The sequence below is a fragment of the Brachyhypopomus gauderio genome, unplaced genomic scaffold (assembly GCF_052324685.1).
Source record: "Brachyhypopomus gauderio isolate BG-103 unplaced genomic scaffold, BGAUD_0.2 sc65, whole genome shotgun sequence".
Taxonomy (NCBI): Eukaryota; Metazoa; Chordata; class Actinopteri; order Gymnotiformes; family Hypopomidae; genus Brachyhypopomus; species Brachyhypopomus gauderio.
Window position 1 is genome coordinate 923,743 of NW_027506886.1, and position 17,780 is coordinate 941,522.

General features: G+C 42.3%; 1 protein-coding gene across 4 annotated transcripts in view; it reads right to left on the bottom strand.

The window, feature by feature from the left end:
* espn (espin) overlaps positions 1–14,786 on the bottom strand; it is a 40,692-nt gene extending 25,906 nt beyond the window's left edge. For 2 of the 4 annotated variants that reach the window (XM_076989048.1, XM_076989047.1), the window contains exons 1-7: positions 13,712–14,778; positions 12,736–12,929; positions 7,399–7,585; positions 6,698–6,880; positions 4,860–4,991; positions 3,812–4,085; positions 1,778–2,049 (exon numbers count right to left, since the gene is read on the bottom strand). In XM_076989048.1, the coding sequence (XP_076845163.1) occupies positions 1,778–2,049; positions 3,812–4,085; positions 4,860–4,991; positions 6,698–6,880; positions 7,399–7,585; positions 12,736–12,929; positions 13,712–14,005 (1,536 nt within the window). In that variant the 5' untranslated portion in view covers positions 14,006–14,778. Of the gene's footprint in view, positions 1–1,777; positions 2,050–3,811; positions 4,086–4,859; positions 4,992–6,697; positions 6,881–7,398; positions 7,586–12,735; positions 12,930–13,711 lie in introns of all 4 variants that reach the window. The other 2 variants (XM_076989046.1, XM_076989045.1) reach the window with 1 other exon arrangement.
* Positions 14,787–17,780: the final 2,994 nt, after the last annotated feature.

The following is a 17,780-nucleotide window of genomic DNA, read 5'->3' on the forward strand; positions in this document are numbered from 1 at the left end:
GTGTATACGCTGCTGGGCCCGTTCTGCAGACACCACGTGTGCTCCTGTGCAGATCCACTGCAGCGTCACTGTCTGGCTCTGCACTCTTTCCTCCTCTCAGATGAACTAGACCTCATTTATGGTGGCGTGCTGGCAAACTCAATTAGTTAAATGTCATGTCAGGTCCACCAGTGGAAGCAGTTTGTGTGTTTGCTGAGCCAATGGCAGTGCTCATTAGGACACCCACACAAACGCTGCCTAATGTGTCCCTTAGGGTTGATTAATGGGTGTAGGGGAGAGAAAGGCCTCGGGTTTCGACTGCTCTGTGATTGGCTCTCGGGATCTGGGGCCCCGTCGCTTTGCCGACTGTCATTTCACACGCTTCATTTGGGGCTTACGCCCGAGTTGCTGGGCTGCTGGTGCAGAACGCCCCGCGGTTACTTTATGATGTCCTGCTACGCCTACACATGTCAATTAAGAAACAGAGGTGTCCCCTTGAGGACAGGCTGAGTGGTGCAGAGGTGTAGTTCACAGTTGGGATTCATGGGTCAGTCCCAGTCAGGGGACCAAAACAAAGCTACAAGATCAAAACCTACTGAGAAGGAGCACGGCTCACAGACACGCAAAACGTTCAGTTAAAACACGCATAACGTTCAGTTAAAACATGCATTACGTTTAGTTAAAACACACATAACGTTCAATTAAAACCCGCATAACTTTCAGTTAAAACCCGCATAACGTTCAGTTAAAATCCACATAACGTTCAGCTACGCTTGCTGACCCGACGTAGCCTTACGCACGATCCCTGCTCACATATCGCTACGCCGTCTCGTGGTTACAGTGTTTGCTCATGCTTCACTTCATGCTTTGTGAGTTTCTCCTGCCACATAATGAGACCACAAGCGAGACGTTTCAGGAATGGCTTCTCAGCGGCCCTCGGGGGTCCAATTGAACCCTTTTTGATAAGCGTACAAAAACAAATCACTCAACCCCTTGAGATCGCAGATTATGCCACAGTACATGATCTTATAGAGTTCATTATCCACTGCCCATTAGGTTAAATATGACCTCTAATCTCTCTCTCAACACATGCTCATTCCATATAGCATTGTATGCATTAGGTTTATAACCTGAATAAATCAATATCACATTAGTGTGATGTCCACATAGAAAAGGATCAAGAGGAATTATGCATCTATAGAGAAATAATATAAGACTTTAAGGTCAGTGGTTGACACCTGGGTGGAGTTTTATTTCTGAGTGCTCCAGGTTAATTAATTAAAGATCTTAAGATTAATATTGGGATTGGAACAAATGAAGCTTTAGCTCCTTTGTATGGTTAGCTATTGTTTTAAAGTAAAACTAAAGTCTGTTCCTTAGCCACATTGGCGTATTTAGCATAAATATTCCAGAAAATTACAGCACAGGCAATATATATATATTAGAAGGAAAGCTGGAACACAAATATGTGTGAAACCTTGCAAGATGAAAAACATAAATATCCAGATATTTATCAAAAACTCTTCACCAAATTGTCACATTGCCCTTGTTCCAATCTCAGAGAACGAGCATTATGGGTAGTAAGTAGTTCAGGTCGAATACACATGATTAACTCGCAGTGGAATATACCTTTAAAGTGCCTTTTATATGTTTGTAAACCCCATTTATCATGCATGTCCCATTATCCAGTGTGAACAAGGCTCTTCCCTCTTCCTTCAGTGTGTTTGTTCTTTTAAAGTTTGGGACCATGACTTTGCAGTGGGAGTAATATTTTATAACAAAATAAGGCACAGTGTACCTCTTTCTTCACGGAGAAGTTGTCCACACGACGAAGGTTACTCTTCACCTTCAGAAACTCGGCGGACGCCTCTTCCTCAGGTGGAGTAGGGGGGGGATACATGGGGGGAGGTGGAGCGTGGTGGGCGGAGTTAGGTGGAGGGGGAGGTGGAGGGAAAGAAGGAGGGGGCGGAAGCTTTGCTGGCCCCTCCTCCTTGCGGACCCCATCAGCCACGTCAGGATTCAGCATGTCCATGTATGTCTGCATGTCAGCGATGGCTGACTCTGGGCCTCCTTTGGCAAAAGAGTACACAATTCAACATTCAAAATGAATCAGATATACCTCAATGTATAGAGCTAATGTGTCAGCGCTATCCATTTGTCGCTTTAAGAATTTAAGACAGGTGCAGTTGTTATTCTTGTCACTAGAGGGCACCACTCTCCAAGCAGGTGCACCTAACAGGACCTTGGCAACACTTGCAGAGTCTCTTCCAGCTCAGTGAGCACAACTGTTCCCACCATTGTGAAGACAACAGCTCAAACATGCTGCACCAGGCAGCCAAGGACGTCATGTCTGCAGGTTATGGGTGACTGAGGATGATAATGTGCTGTTCAAATCATGCAGGAATGCAGTGACATTAACGTCTGGGAGCAGATTTATGGAACCTCTAGCAATGACACAGCAGCGTGCACAAATGTTCGACAACCTAATAAATAATTACAGTATAAACATCCTGGGCAGGAGAAGCAGTATTGAATAGCCAATGCACAGATTCATCAGGTCACATTTTATGTTACTCTTAGAAAACACTTTCAAAAACATGATTTTAGAGGGGTTTTTTTTTGCAGCCGCCAAGTCCGAAAACCTGGTAACACAATTTAGGCACCACTAAATCATATAGATTATCTACTGACCTGCTGCACTAAACCACTAACTCAATACAGCACAGACGATGAAGAGGACAAAAACGATGAAGAGGACAAGCAAATGTAACGGATGAGATCAGAGCCACTTCGGTTGACCATGTGGTGAACCATAGGTTGAGTTTTCTGAAGGCAAAGGGTCCAGCCTAATCTGTGCTGCTACACTGTTGCATTATCCGGACATTTTGAAATGAGAATAGATAAGTAGACCGCACTCACAGAACTGAACAACATCAACATGGTTGGAGGTGATATCACCTTCAGCAACATGTATTCAGTGAGCCTATACATACTGGGCCAGTGAAACAACTGCGCTATGAATATGCACAAGTATGTTTGCAGCCATTTGCCTGAAAGGTGATGTTCATCATCACGCCACTCTTGGTCCTTACGACACTGCCAGCATCATCACCTTCCTCAGCACAGAGCACAACACACTCATTCATACATACACACACACACACTATATATTTGTGTGTGTGTGTGTGTATGTATGTGTGTGTGTGTGTGTGTGTGTGTATTTGTGTGTGTGTGTGTGTGTGTGTGTGTGTGTATGTATGTATGTGTGTGTATATATGTGTATATGTGTGTATGTGTGTGTATATGTGTGTGTGTGTGTGTGTGTGTATGTATGTGTGTGTGTGTGTGTGTGTGTGTATGTGTATGTGTGTGTGTGTGTGTGTGTGTGTATGTGTGTGTGTGTGTGTGTGTGTATGTGTGTGTGTGTGTGTGTATGTATGTGTGTGTATATGTCTGTATCTGTGTGTGTGTGTGTGTGTATGTATGTGTGTGTGTGTATATGTGTGTGTGTGTGTGTGTGTGTGTGTGTATGTATGTGTGTGTATATATGTGTGTGTGTGTGTGTGTGTGTGTGTGTGTGTGTGTGTGTGTGTGTGTGTGTGTGTATGTGTGTGTGTATATATGTGTGTGTGTGTGTGTGTGTGTGTGTGTGTGTGTGTGTATGTGTGTGTGTGTGTGTGTGTGTGTGTGTATGTGTGTGTGTGTGTGTGTGTGTGTATATGTGTGTGTGTGTGTGTGTGTGTGTGTGTGTGTGTGTGTATGTGTGTGTGTGTGTGTGTGTGTGTGTGTGTGTGTGTGTGTGTGTGTGTGTGTGTGTGTGTGTTTTCCTCACCCGCTGCTGTTCGTGTCGGTGGTGTGCTCCCTTTCTTCTCCCCCGTACTAGACTGGCTGGAGTTCGCTGAGTCATAGTTGGACAGGGAGCTGGACGGAGAGCCCATGTGGAAGTGGGTGGCGTCCGTGTGGGCGTGGCTGATGCCTGTGTGGGCGTGGCCGGCGGGAGGCGCCGACGTCATCAGCGTGGCATGCGGGGATGACAGGCCAGAGTCCGGCTGTTTATACTCCAGATCCAGAGAGGCGTCCCGCGACAGGATGCGGTGCTCCACGCTCTGTGAAGGAGGACACATCACACCCACAATGCACCTCTGCTATATTGTCAATGAATGGTCTGTGCTGAAGTTCAGACATTGTACCACTCTGGTATATTTGTCTGCCTGCTCATTTAGACATAAATGTCTGGAATGTTAGGGGGATCTAGTGATATATGTAAGGTCATCTGAATGATACCTAGTTAGTGCTGGACCAGGTTTTAGCCAAATTAAAGTGTCCTTTATTTATTATGAAAACAGAGTGACTTTTTTTAGCAGAGTGGGAATAATTATAACAATATAACAATGATCATAATTTTTTTTTCAGATTGGTTAATATTAATAAAAATGATTATATAACACTACCACATAAGTAGGTGATTATTACAAATTACAAATTACACTGTTGTAACACTAATATACAAAGTAAAAACTTACTAAAATGCTGTAAACAGCCTTATGGAAAGGACTGAATACTTAAGTATACACTTACCATGACAACACTGTAAATCTGTAAGTCTTTAGGAGTGTTAAACATGGAATGGAGAGCAACAGTGTCATAGAAACAGAAATTACAGCTCCTAATCCCCACAGCTCTACCAAGCCCAATTCTTACCCATCATTCTCACCGAAAATCCAAACTACACCTCAGCAGTGCTTTCCACAGACTGCTTGAATACACACAGGCTGTATTCAAGGTGTCCTTGCATACCGAGCTGGTGGGGGGTGACTGTGTGTGTGTGTGTGTGTGGGGGGGGGGGGGGGGGGGGGTGTCACTGGTCTGCTGTTTCTCACCATGTTCTCTACTGTGCGCAGGTACTTTGCACACTGCATGTGGCCATTGTACTCAGCCAGGTCTGCTGCGGTGAAGCCGTCCTGCTCCCGCAAGCTCAGGTCCACACCGTTCACCACCAGGATCTGACAACACTGTGGGGGGAGAGAGAGGGAGAGGGAGAGAGGGAGGGAAAGAGAGAGAGAGAGAGAGGGAGGGAAAGAGAGAGAGGGAAGGAGAGAGAGAGAGGGAGGGAGTAAGAGAGAGAGGGAGAGAGAGAGGGAGAGGGAGGGAGAAAGAGAGAGAGGGAGGGAAAGAGAGAGAGGGAGAGGGAGGGAGAGAGAGAGGGAGGGAAAGAGAGAGAGGGAGGGAGTAAGAGAGGGAGGGAGAGAGAGGGAGGGATAGAGAGAGAGGGAGGGATGAAGAGAGAGAGAGGGATGGAGGGAGGGAGAGAGAAAGAGAGAAATGCAAAATGACTTCCTAATCTACAGTTAGTGGTGTCCACTCTGTGGCCCCTGCATCTCTCTACATTTGAATGCATCTTTTCATAGAGTCTGGTCTTAAGTAGAAGCAGGATAGAAGTAAATGACAAGCAAGTGATGCAGTGTTCAAAGACATTAAACATCTATAAAAAGACTTTGTACAAAGCTGACACTGTTAAAACAATAGCTCAACCAGACCAGGGAACTACTAATGCTAAACAGCCTCCACTGCTAATGCTAATGTATTTTAAAGAACAAGACATTTATTTAACTAAGTAGATCTTTAATAAGTAATAAGATCTTTAATAAGTTATAACCTGCGGCTCCGTCAAACATTCCCTTTATCTACCAGTTGTCAACCATCATAAGGTGTTTTCTGAATGTCCACTAACATCAGTGAAAACCTCTCTCCCCACCATATGCTAGTCTGTGACAGGCGCCCAGTCTGTGACAGACACCCAGTCTATGAAAGGACTCTTCAGCTGAGAGCTCAATTCAGGACAGCCTGTCTCTCTAGCTCCAGAGGAAATGCATTCACAGTGACAGCTGTCCTGCGTTAAAGCTCAGGGGGTCAGGACAGAGAGACAATGCAAGACAGCCTGTTTTCTTTCTCTCTATATGTTACCGGGGTAATGTTACCGGTAGCCAGCCCCAAAGCACTCTCTTCCAATTCAGGTCACACTCTTTTCGCACTCTTTTCACACAGTTTTCATTGCTTTTATAACATATTCTCAAGTGTCTGGAAAACATTCAACAAAATGTAGAAGTGTTAAGTGCTTTAAGTTATTAAAGAGTATACTGAAATGGTAGTGGACAGGTGTTGTTAAATTTTTCACATAACCTGAACACCCCAAACAGTTCAACTACAATTGTGAAACAGTAACATCTCTATATTCAACCTTTCTGCAGTATATACAGACTAATCAGACATGATACATTTTTTTACACAAAGGACCAAAACGCTGGAGAAGATGGAGTGAACGGAGTGAACAACAAACAGGCTCTAAGAGCCATTTGATAAGCTGCTTCCACTTTGTCATGCAAATATCCTCCTCTTTGCATCTGGATCAACCAGAACCTGCTTGTGTGTCCCAAACCGCCACCCACATTCTGCTTGAATGGCAGGACAAGTTCAACAACAGCTATGTGAATAAGTTCTAAATGACACAGTACTGATCATGTGCTGAATATTAATTCAGTAAATGCCATTTAAATTTCTCCTCCCATATCTGACCGGTAGGCCACATTCAGCTAATCAATGGCCCTGTAATGTGTTTATAGATTTAGAGCTGTTATGTGAGTCGCTGTAAATCTAAAACTCAAATCCTCTTCTTGAACTCTGCTGGATTTGCTGGACTATGTCTGCGTGGACCACCCACCTCCAGCTCTCCGTTCTCCGCCGCGTCGTGGAGGGGTGTCCCGCCCCAGCTGTCCTTCACCATCTCACCGCCATGAAGGAGGAGCCAACTGAGGGCCTTGGCGTGGCCCCGGCTGGCGGCGAAGTGCATGGCGGTGGCGCCGTCCTTGTCCCGCTCCGACAGGCCGATGTCGGTGAAGCTCATCTGCACAGAGAGGCCAGGGGCCCAAGCACGGGCCTCGGTTAGCGCAGCCGAAGTGCGCGGGGAAAACGCGGGACGCTGCTCGAGTGGAGGCTGCGGGACGCTTTTGATTGGACACGCAGAAACAAATCGCGCACCACTAGCCAAGTTAGCTGACTGAACAGGTGGAATCAGGACATTGTCTTGAGTTTGTCTGAAACACTATGACAAATAATATAAAGCTATATAAAGCTGAGTCTGCTGAGACTTGGGTCTTAATAACCTGCGACACCAGACTTATTGAGGACTTTATTAATAGATATGGGTTTGCCCTCAGTAAACAGCATCTCAGCATTTGATTCATATTCCTACTCGCTCTGGGTTACAGGGATCAAATTAGGTTAAAAAACATGAACACAAAACATGTCACAAGTGAAGCTGTTCAAAAGCCAAACGCCTCTCTGGTGCTTAAAACTGAAAACCTACTCTAGCTCCAAAATTTTTCAGACCCCACTGTAAACATGGTCGACTTATTTACTCACCAGCCAAACAATGACAGTGTTGTGTCCCATTTGGGCGGCAGCGTGCAGAGGTGTCATTCCATCATTGGCTCTAATACGTGGCTCCGCCCCACATTCCTTTACCAGGTATTGGACGACTTCCAGATGGCCTTCCTGACATGCAAGGTACAGAGGTGTGGCACCGTTCTTGGTTTGGAAATTAACAACACTGGAAAATAAGAAATTGACAAACAGGAAAACACTCAGGAATGCAAAGACGTACAAATAAAATTTTACTTCATGCAGTGTTCAGTCTCGAGATCTAGATGACTGCGTCACGTAGATTTATTCATACTTTTTATTGATTTTTTTCTTGTAAATCAAACAATCTCAAAGCTAGGTGAATAACAGCTATGGAGTTTTTAAACTGCATATTTCAGAATTTTGTGTACAGTCAGGTGATGTGTCATTGAAATAAATTTGGGGGCATCGTGTTAAGAGTCCAGCCACAGCCAGACACCCAGGTTACAATCCAGATACTGCCATGGGTAAGGCCTGAACAGACTAAATAACGACAGGTCCTGGGCCATCTAGTCAAGCAGCTGTAAATCAGGCAGGCCCTCTACTTTGTCCAGGGCTACGGACAGGGGACCGTCCAGCACTAACGTTGACATCTCAGCTCCTCCTCTTGTAACAGCAGGAGGTCAGGGAGAAAGCCAGAGCTTCCCTTTTAAATCCAGTAAGGAGTGGATTCTAATTTGGACACAAACTGACACGTTAGCAGTGAGTGTCATAAAGGGATTAGTTCTGGCCCATTGGGTTTTTTTTGTTACCCAAGATTCAATATCACAGAGATTGACTGAGGAAGGCAGGAAGTATGGAGGCGGGACAAGGAGACGAGAGGCGGAGACTGTGATGCACTGAGGCCATTTCCACTTTAAACTCCCTTTACGTGTAAACATGCAAATGCACATGCAAGTTTAAAGAAAACAAATTAAAATGACCCAAGATCCTCCTTGTACTTCCTGGGCTAAACTGTAGGCAAGGTAACTTGGTTCGTCAAAGAAAAACAAGAGTGTAAAAGAATAATCCGGCGAATGAATGAGTGAAGAGAGATCCAAATGTAATGAAAACTGCTGAATATTTCAAACCGGAAGAGCGCTTATTTAGGGGCTCTGTCATTAAGAAGTGGTCAGACATGTTAATCATTGATGAGTGTAATCCAACAGGTTCAGTTGCTCGGGTCCTGGGCTACGAGAGAAAGCGGCACAAAACAAACCCAGTCCCACCTCCTACGCACCCAGGTATTCAGCGGCAAACAATCAAAACAAATGTGCAGAAAGAAACACTCTCTCTTCCACGGAAGATACTTATTACCGAATGCAGGACGATGCGTTACAGCCGGGATCGGATCATGTAACAATATACAATATGTTGCTGGTAGATGACGCTACCATGTTTCCATTTTCGAATGTGTTTTTGGACATATTTCATAACCCTCCTGAATCCCTTGTCTGGTATGTCTTCCTTTGTCACTATGACTCTTCCTAGCTGAATAATTTAGACCCAGGTGAAAAAGTTTGCCTCCTCAGTAATGCAAGAGGATGAACAGGTGAAGATCTTGAAGCCAGCTAAGTCCCACTTGACCTTTGGTTGAAAGGACACATGCTCTTATTTTTGCAGAATGTTACCATCACATTCATAACAAGGCATAAAATGGACAGGATTAATGAGAAGGAACAAAAACGTGACTGATGACATTTTGGAGTTTCCTGTGCTTCAGTATGCTAATGTGGACTTCCAGTGAACCGGGACCAGCAAAACAGAAATTCGTTCCTTTTTGGTTGTCTGCCATGCAGGCCAATCACAGCATGCCAACATCCTGAACCTCAATACACCAAGACGTATTAACATTTAATTGAACTCCTCTTGATATCCAGTGCAACATGTCTCTGACTAGTAACTTTATTCCTTTATTCATGTCCCTTACTTTACTGGGTTTCACTCTTACATTTTTTTAAAAACAAAGGATCTGTCCTTTACAGAAATGTCATGGTCAAAAATACCTACTAAGGACAGGTTACTTCATTAGTAGTGTTACCTGCTATCTACTAGCCAATCCGTGTTAAGAATGGTAGCATTCCTTTGAAATGGTACAAATGACAAATTTAGTAACAAAAAAACAAAAAATAACAAAAACGTTAAAGCCTGACTGTAAAGTCTCACAGTAATTACATTACTCACAGTAAAGTATTGTACAAATATTGTAAAATCCAATAAACATTTTAATTTCTGGAAATGTCGAGCACTGAAACTCTGAATAGGTCTGCAAACCAATTCTTCTTTAGACTTCCTCATTTGAACCATGTGGCTTCTAAATCCAAGCAAAACTCGTAATGAACACTAAACAGTTGCGTGATCGCCCATCCCCATGTGGGACTGAAAGCCTCAAATGGGTTTTTGTGGTCATCCACCTCGTCCTGTGTATGTCCCATTAGCTTTATCAGTGGAGAGCCACGTCATGTTGGCCCGTGATAATGGGATATGTGCAAACAATGAACCCATGTGCTCTGCTCTCACAAATCTCGGGGTCTTTGTCTCAGGGTCTTATCTGCATCTGTCCACGGTCCCATTCGCCTTTGGACAAAAGGACACAGATACCCTAATGAAGGATGTGGTCCACACCTTTGAACGGTCTGGCACACGTTGCCAACTGATGATTGCATGCACGTCTGATGATCCTGGTAAGGCAGCGAGGAATCGAGATGGGACAAATTAGCCTTTGGATAAATCACGGTTCCACGGTGCAGTACGAATCATTTAAATGTGTTTGGCATCCGTTCATTTTTGTCTTCTGGGTGTCGCTTTGTCCCGGGCCGCTATGTCATCTGTTCATACTCAAGTAAGAAAAGACTGTTTTACATGTGGACTGTATCATTTTGTACCCCTTTATGCAAGTAGTGTAGTGTATGTTAGTGTAATAATGTCGTAATTATGTCGCGATCGATACTTAATGTTAATGTTTACTTACTCCCGCGGTAGCCCAACTAAAAAGTAGCCCAAAAAACAACACTGTTGGTTCGTCGTTCAAATTCAGGCACGAAGCCAGAAGGCGGGCCAAATTATTTATCATAATAATTTTTTATATTATTTATCAACCGGCGGGCCGCAACGGAGGCGCCCGTATGTTGTGCACCCCTGATTTAGATCATAGCATTCATAAATTTTTTTCTTCAAAGTGATAATTGCCTAATGAGTAGTAATCTTACGGAGCCTTTTTGGGGGATTAAGTGTAAAATGTCATTCCAAGTTCTATTACAGTATTCCACATCTGATGACTACTCAGTTAAAGGATTACTTATATCACATTAAAGATTAGAAAGGGCTTATAGAAACTTCATCATGTGATGAATGATGAGGCAGAAAACCAAATGACAATTCAGTTTAACATTTGACTATATATTTAAAAATCTCATAATGCTTTAAAAAAGCAATACAATTGCGCACTGGGCATGAACTGTAATGGTGGCATCTCTGCTCTGCTGTCACTTCAGCCACATCATCTTAATGAGCCCTAATAGAGACGTGTGGTGTCACCACCTGAAACTCAAAGCCAACACATGACACAGTGAACCATGTATCAAAAACTCTCACTCCCAACTGACAATGCAAACCTTATGACCTTGTTACAGGTCATTAGTCCCCATAACAACAGGTGACAATCAAAATCAACAACATCTCGGCAAAGCTATGCCAGGTCAAACTGTTATCTCCTCTGTCCAAAAGCAGCCCTATCAATACAGAGACCCAGCAGAGAGCAGACTGCTATTCAACGGTATTTGTTTACCTCATTAGGCTATTGGTCACCATGGTGACGGCAGCACACAATAGTGAATGGGTCCGGGCTATCGAGCGTGAGCACAGCTTTGCTCCTTATTAAACTTTCAGTAGCCTCGCATCTGTCCCAACTCTGGAAGAAGCAAAGGATCACCCAGAGAGAGGGCTTCACTCCAGGGTGAAGCCTATAGGCCGGGAGAACCTGGGCGGCTCCATGAAACCTTGGTGAAGACCTACAGGTTCCTCCTCTCAGTCCACATCTCACCCAAGGCAGAGGTGCACTCGGTCGAGGGGTAATCCTGTTTCCTCCACTTCACTCAGTCACCAAGGGTTCCTGACCTCACATTTAGTGAAGCTCAAATTTAAGGTGAAATTTAATTAGCAAAGTAAGCAGTTTTATAAATGGACGTTTGAGTCTGGGGTGTGATAATAAAGTGCCACAGTACAAAGTCCTAGTACAGTTCACTGCTGAACCTGCACAGCCTGACGTGCTCTAGACTACAACAAATTGTCCAAAGAAATGTTCATGAATGGGGGCTTAAAATGGAAAGAAAAGAAAAGAAATTAAAAGAAAAGTCAAAATCCTGTCATTCATTCCAAGTGAATCCACTATCATTTTACAGTAATATGAATGTTTTTCATTTCAGTTCTTCAACACATAAGCCATTCATTACCGTATTTATGTAAGCGTTTAAGTGAGATGAAACAGAATTACAATATAGGCCAGCTGGGAACCTACGTTGAAGACCCCTAGGCTGCATGCATGGTAGCATGGGACCAGATTTATGAATGGTGAAGCAAGCAGAATCTTGAATAAATAGGTCGCCACTTGATCCGCAAAAGACATGAAAGGCTTTGGTTCTTTCATTAAGGACGGGCATGTGCACTAGGGTGTGCAGCATCTAAATCACAATAACAAGGCCACTAGAGCCATATCTCTATGGGACATGGCCCCTCTGAGACACAGCTGATTAGCAACAGTATATATATATATATATATATATATATATATATATATATATATATATATATATATATATATATATATATATACACACACACACACACACACATGTATGTGTGCGTGTGTGTGCATGTGTGTGCATGTGTGTGTGTGTGAGAGTGTGTGCATGTGCAGACAGGTAAGAAGGAAACAGAATGTACAGGAAGCTTCATTTATATTTTTGTTGAAACAATTCTTTTGAGCTAACATTAATTTAGATGGATGATACCAGTAAAGTGACATTAAAGAGCACTAAACCACTCTGGAAAAGAGTGCTGATAATCATCAGCTAAATGCTGATAATGTACATTTAAAATAATGTACATTTAAAATAACATATTAAGCACACCAATAAATCAAAGTATTATTCCTGGAAGAGTAATGTTCATGAAATAATTACATGTTCAGGGCAGAAGAAGAAAATTAAACATTTCTATCTACCACTTTACTTCAACCTTTATGAAAAACATGTATAATGATAATGGATAAGTATTCAAAGGAACAAAAATTATAATACTGTAGCAGTGAAATGGTCTTACTTTGGGGTGTGTCCTAATAGTAGTCTAAGTGAGGGCAAGTCCCCTTTAGCAGCAGCATAGTGAACAGGAAGAGCCCCTGTGTCCGTGGCAATGCTGGGATTCCCTCCCCCACTCTTCAGTAACCAATCAGTGATCTCGTGATGGCCGAAGCGGGAAGCCAGGTGGAGGACGGTGGCCCCTGAGCTATCTTTAGCCTGCAAACACAAGAGAGGCACAATGAATTCCAGCTCAGAAAGCTGTAAATACCTTTTATTGAACTGACAGGTTTCTATATACCTGTTATTTGCAGGCAGAATACATCAATAAGTACAATACAGTTACAATAACCATCATCAGTCAAAACAGCTAATCGTGGAGTGAATAGAATCGAGACAGAATTTCGATTTCTTTTTTGCCATTACAAGTGACCCACAACAATGACATATTTCAGTGTTTGGGATTAAAGCCACTCAAAGTCACTTGGATCATATTACTTTTAATAGTACCAACATTATAGCATATGCTTCAATATGATTTGACCATATTAGTCTTGGCTGGATGGCTTAACACCACCGACTAGTACACATTCTTTATTATGAATATTTGCTGATCATGCTACTTTGCTGATGGACTCATCATGTCATGGTGTAGCTGTTAATTCATTGCTTTATTACATGTGTTCATTGTCAACCATCATAAAGATATGCTATTTAGTAAAAAAATTATATTAGGATAAAAGTGAATATGACTATAGATCCGTCAGACTAACAGGTAATGTATTTTACACTGTGAATAAATGTGTTTTAACGCTTTAATCTGTCATCCTGACATTAAGGGTGAGTAGACCTCATTAGTTCTGGCTATAGGTCAAACAAGCAAGTTTGATACTTATTGAAGATGCTATGCTGCGTTTAAGTGCCTATACTTGTGAGTCAAGTCGTAGTGAAGCGTGAATACTGTTTCTGGGACACAGCTCAGCCTCGCAAAAGCTACTCACCAAGACACGACATCCTCCCTGCGTCAGGAGCCACTGCAGGCACGCCAGGTTCCCCGTGGCAGCGGCGTCGTGCGCGGGACTCGCGCCATTATTCGCCAGGCAGTTACCCGGCAAACGCGCCTCTTCCACCAGAAACCGGAGACAGGTTAACTTCCCCGCGCGTGCGGCGTGGTGAACAGGAGTCGCTCCCAGCATATCCTTGACATCCCCGTTAAGTACTTTTTCCGCTAATTGTGCTTCCAGAGTTTGTATATCACCTTGCCTTGCGGCGAGAAGCATCGTCTCCACAGCCATGTTGATGTCCACTCTACGCCTCCAACGCGATGGTTATTTATATACAGTGAAAGCGTAAACTCTCATAGTTGCTCTCATATTCGTTCCCACAGTGGTTACTCAGCTGCCTGTGTAACAGTCATCCTTTTTTTATTCCATGCCTCTAATTCTTCTAATTCAGAAGTAGCGTCATTTCGGTAATTCAAACGTCAAACATGACTGCAGCTCGGTCGTGTGGTCGGCATGTCAAATAGCCTACAAAACCACTTATCGTTTTAATATTTATTTATAATAAACACCAAAATATATGTAAAAACTACTACAGCCTAATCAGCATATAGAACGAAACCCTTACGGTCCAATTCCACCTTGTAAAACCGTGAGGCTCCTTTGGAATTATCCGTTGGGTGGACTACTTATCTTCTTCACACCTTCTCGGGACATCTCACCTGTAATCCACGCACAGCCGTTTCTACAGCCCATGAAGAATGCTCACATTTTGACATAGATCTGTGCCCGACGATAGATCAGTTATGATATGGCTTCTTCTCTGGCGGTCACTTCAGACGCCTTCACGGACTCAACAACTTGTTGAATAATCAATGAAGAGGAGGAGATCTGCTTTGACTCCTTTGACGGTTACACGGACACACTCGCACCGGATCATTCGTTAAAGGGGCAGCGCACGTTAACTAAAACGCCCTGTGTAGTGCGTGTGTGCCACGGTTTACAACGCTTAGTAGTTACAGATAAAATATAATTTAAGCGTTTTAAGTTCAGTTTCCTTAGTTATTGGAAGCAGACATACAGGCATATAATTAAGTGCTGATATTTTAAAGCAATATGTAACATTAACAATACAGCGTTGGTAAAACTTAAACGGATTTAAAAGGATTATAAGCATTTCTTAAGTACCAGCGGTTATATGGGTGCACGTGGTTACTGCAATATCTATGACAAGGTTTTTATCGCGAAAGACTCCGCATATCGCCGATAGGGGGCAAGCTAGCTCATATAATTGTGATCAGACGCGCACACCGGCATAAGCCGTTACAAAAAAACATAGGCTACAGTAACAAATTTTATTGGTAATCCTAATTGTATTTGCGTTGTTGGTATTTTTTAAAAGTATGTTAACTCTGTAACAGTATTTAACGTTATGTTACTGCTAGTAGGATAGCGGGTCACACCCATTATGCATTGGTTGGTAAGCTGGGATTTAGCCTACATTAATTAAAAAAGTAATATATAATAGTAATAATATAGTATATACTATTTTGACTTTGCTGCATACATCTGTGCTTACGCTATATAGACATTAGATTTTTCTAACTCAACTTAGTATTTGTTTTTAGTGTATGTAACTTATTTCACGTTGGAAAATGTGAACTGTTCATAGGCTGATGGACATAGGCTAATTTTCTGCTCGAGCGGCTGTTATGCGGGGGTTTATCCCTCGAGGATTTAACCTCGTGCCCGACGCGTGCGGCACAAGCAATCTGTCCCCCACTTACCAGTTTAACCGATACGCCGACGCACGCGTCAGGCTCATGATGGACAATTCCTTGGGGACAGTGCACTACATGTCCCTGAAGACATGTTTTTTTTTCAGATTTCACATGGGCTCTTCCAATGTATTCGTCGCTAAAACCATTGATGAATATTCATGAGATAAAAAATAGCGTCCATAGATGTGCATAAGACTGTCTCTCCGTGTGTGTGTGTGTGTGTGTGTGTGTGTGTGTGTGTGTGTGTGTGTGTGTGTGTGTGTGTCAGGAAATGTTTTTCAAATAGGCTCAAGTTATTTTAATGAACACCATTTTAACCAACGTCTACTCAAAATTTAGTAATGGCCTACATAGGCTAATTCATACATTATATGTGTGTGTAAACCAATAATATTACTAACGTTATTCGGTATTCAGTAATAAAGTGTAAATCTTTTCTAAATCAGTTGTGCAACTTACCACTGAGTTGTTTAGAGTTCCTTATCTGGTAACTGACTTGCATGAATCCATACTTGCTTAGTGCGTCTACTGTCCTGTGACAGTTGCCGGATGAATATAAACATGGACGATAACGTTCTTTGTGTGCTAGAAAAGATTTTGTCCAGTCTATGGGAAAAGCAGGATATAAGTGGCACGCGTCAGGCGTGTGACAGTTATTCAAATTTCACTCCAATTATATTCACACCGAGACCAACCGAAGCTCTTTTGTAGGAGCCATCTGGTGCCTTATAGTCTAAAACAGGATAAATGTATCTTGGTGAGACTTTTAAACATCACTCACGAAGAGCATGATGCAAAAAGCCCAGGAATTAAATTAGGTATGCTGAAACTGAAACGCCTACATTTGTGGCTTAAAATAGTTCTATGAAAAGTATGGAATTAAACCAAAACAAGAAATGACATTAAACTATGTGTATTTTCACCAATCTGAAACATCTCATACATTAATAACTGCTCATGTGCTAAATACACGTTCGTTGTTACCGTGGACAGACTTGATTGCTAACCACAGGGTAATGGACAGAAAAGGGGAATATATTTTACATTTTCTTTAAACATTTTTATATTTTACGCAAAAAGAGAACAGACCAGCTGCCACTCGCTCGTGCTTGCTGTATCATTGAGGACACGAGAGTAAATAAAACCTGATCGCACTTGATGACCAAATGTTTATTAGGGTTCACACACGTAGTGTGAGAAACCTATTGTTTTAACTACGTTTCTCTTTCTTCTTTGCATTGACTACACCCTTTCATTTGTTTATGTAATATGATGACAAATATCATTTGTCATATGATAGCATTTTTGTGATACTGCAATCCCTTTGATTCTTGGAAATACAGACATAGCCGAATTGCTATTACTATTACTATTATTTCATGTTCACATGACTTAATTAATAGTCTATATGAAAACAGTAAATCACATAGATACTTCACATTTGTTAGATGCAAGCAAATGAAATAAGACAACGCAGACAATAATAGAAAATATTTTTATTGTTTGGTGTGTATGTGCGTGCGTGTTCGAATAAACACAAAACGCAGAAAGTGCAGGAATTTTTATTTCTCTCTCGCGCTCGCTCGCACTCTCGCGCACACACTCTTTCGATGCAAGTGAATCAACAGTTTACAGTGCTTCATCACTTCACGTCAGCTGTAGAAATGGGTGATGGACAGGCTGTTCATCGCCGGTTCACTGCAATAGAATCTGTTCATAACATTCAAGCAACTGCACATTTGCACTTATCTATCTTTCCTCTTAAATATCCATTAAGCACTCGGATAAAATCAAACCCACTCTCACTTGCTCCGAGTGCAAACTGGCGTATTATTATCTTTACCATTTTAAAACAGTTTGTTCCATTTGGTTGATTCCATTTGGCTAATTCCGATAGATGCCTTTATATCCCCTGTTAAGTTGAGGAGGCTTTTGTTTATTAACCACAGCTTTGAGGCAAACCAATACAACGTATGGCAAGTATAACTTGGTTTTTCTTTGACTGTGCATTGCATGCGTTCATTCTTAAGCGCTTTCAGCGCTGAATCTCCCCTTCAGTGCTTCTGGTACTATTGATTTGTACTTTTAAATGCCTGGAACACGCATTTATTTATCACGTGGCATGATACACAACTGCGATGACTACAGTCAGTCAATGTAGAACGTAGTTACACTACATTGCATACATAAGCAAACCTCTTTAAGAATATTTCATTATTATTGTAACATATCAAAGTATTTACATGTTAAATGAGCATGCATCTATCATTTACATAGCGATAGATCGT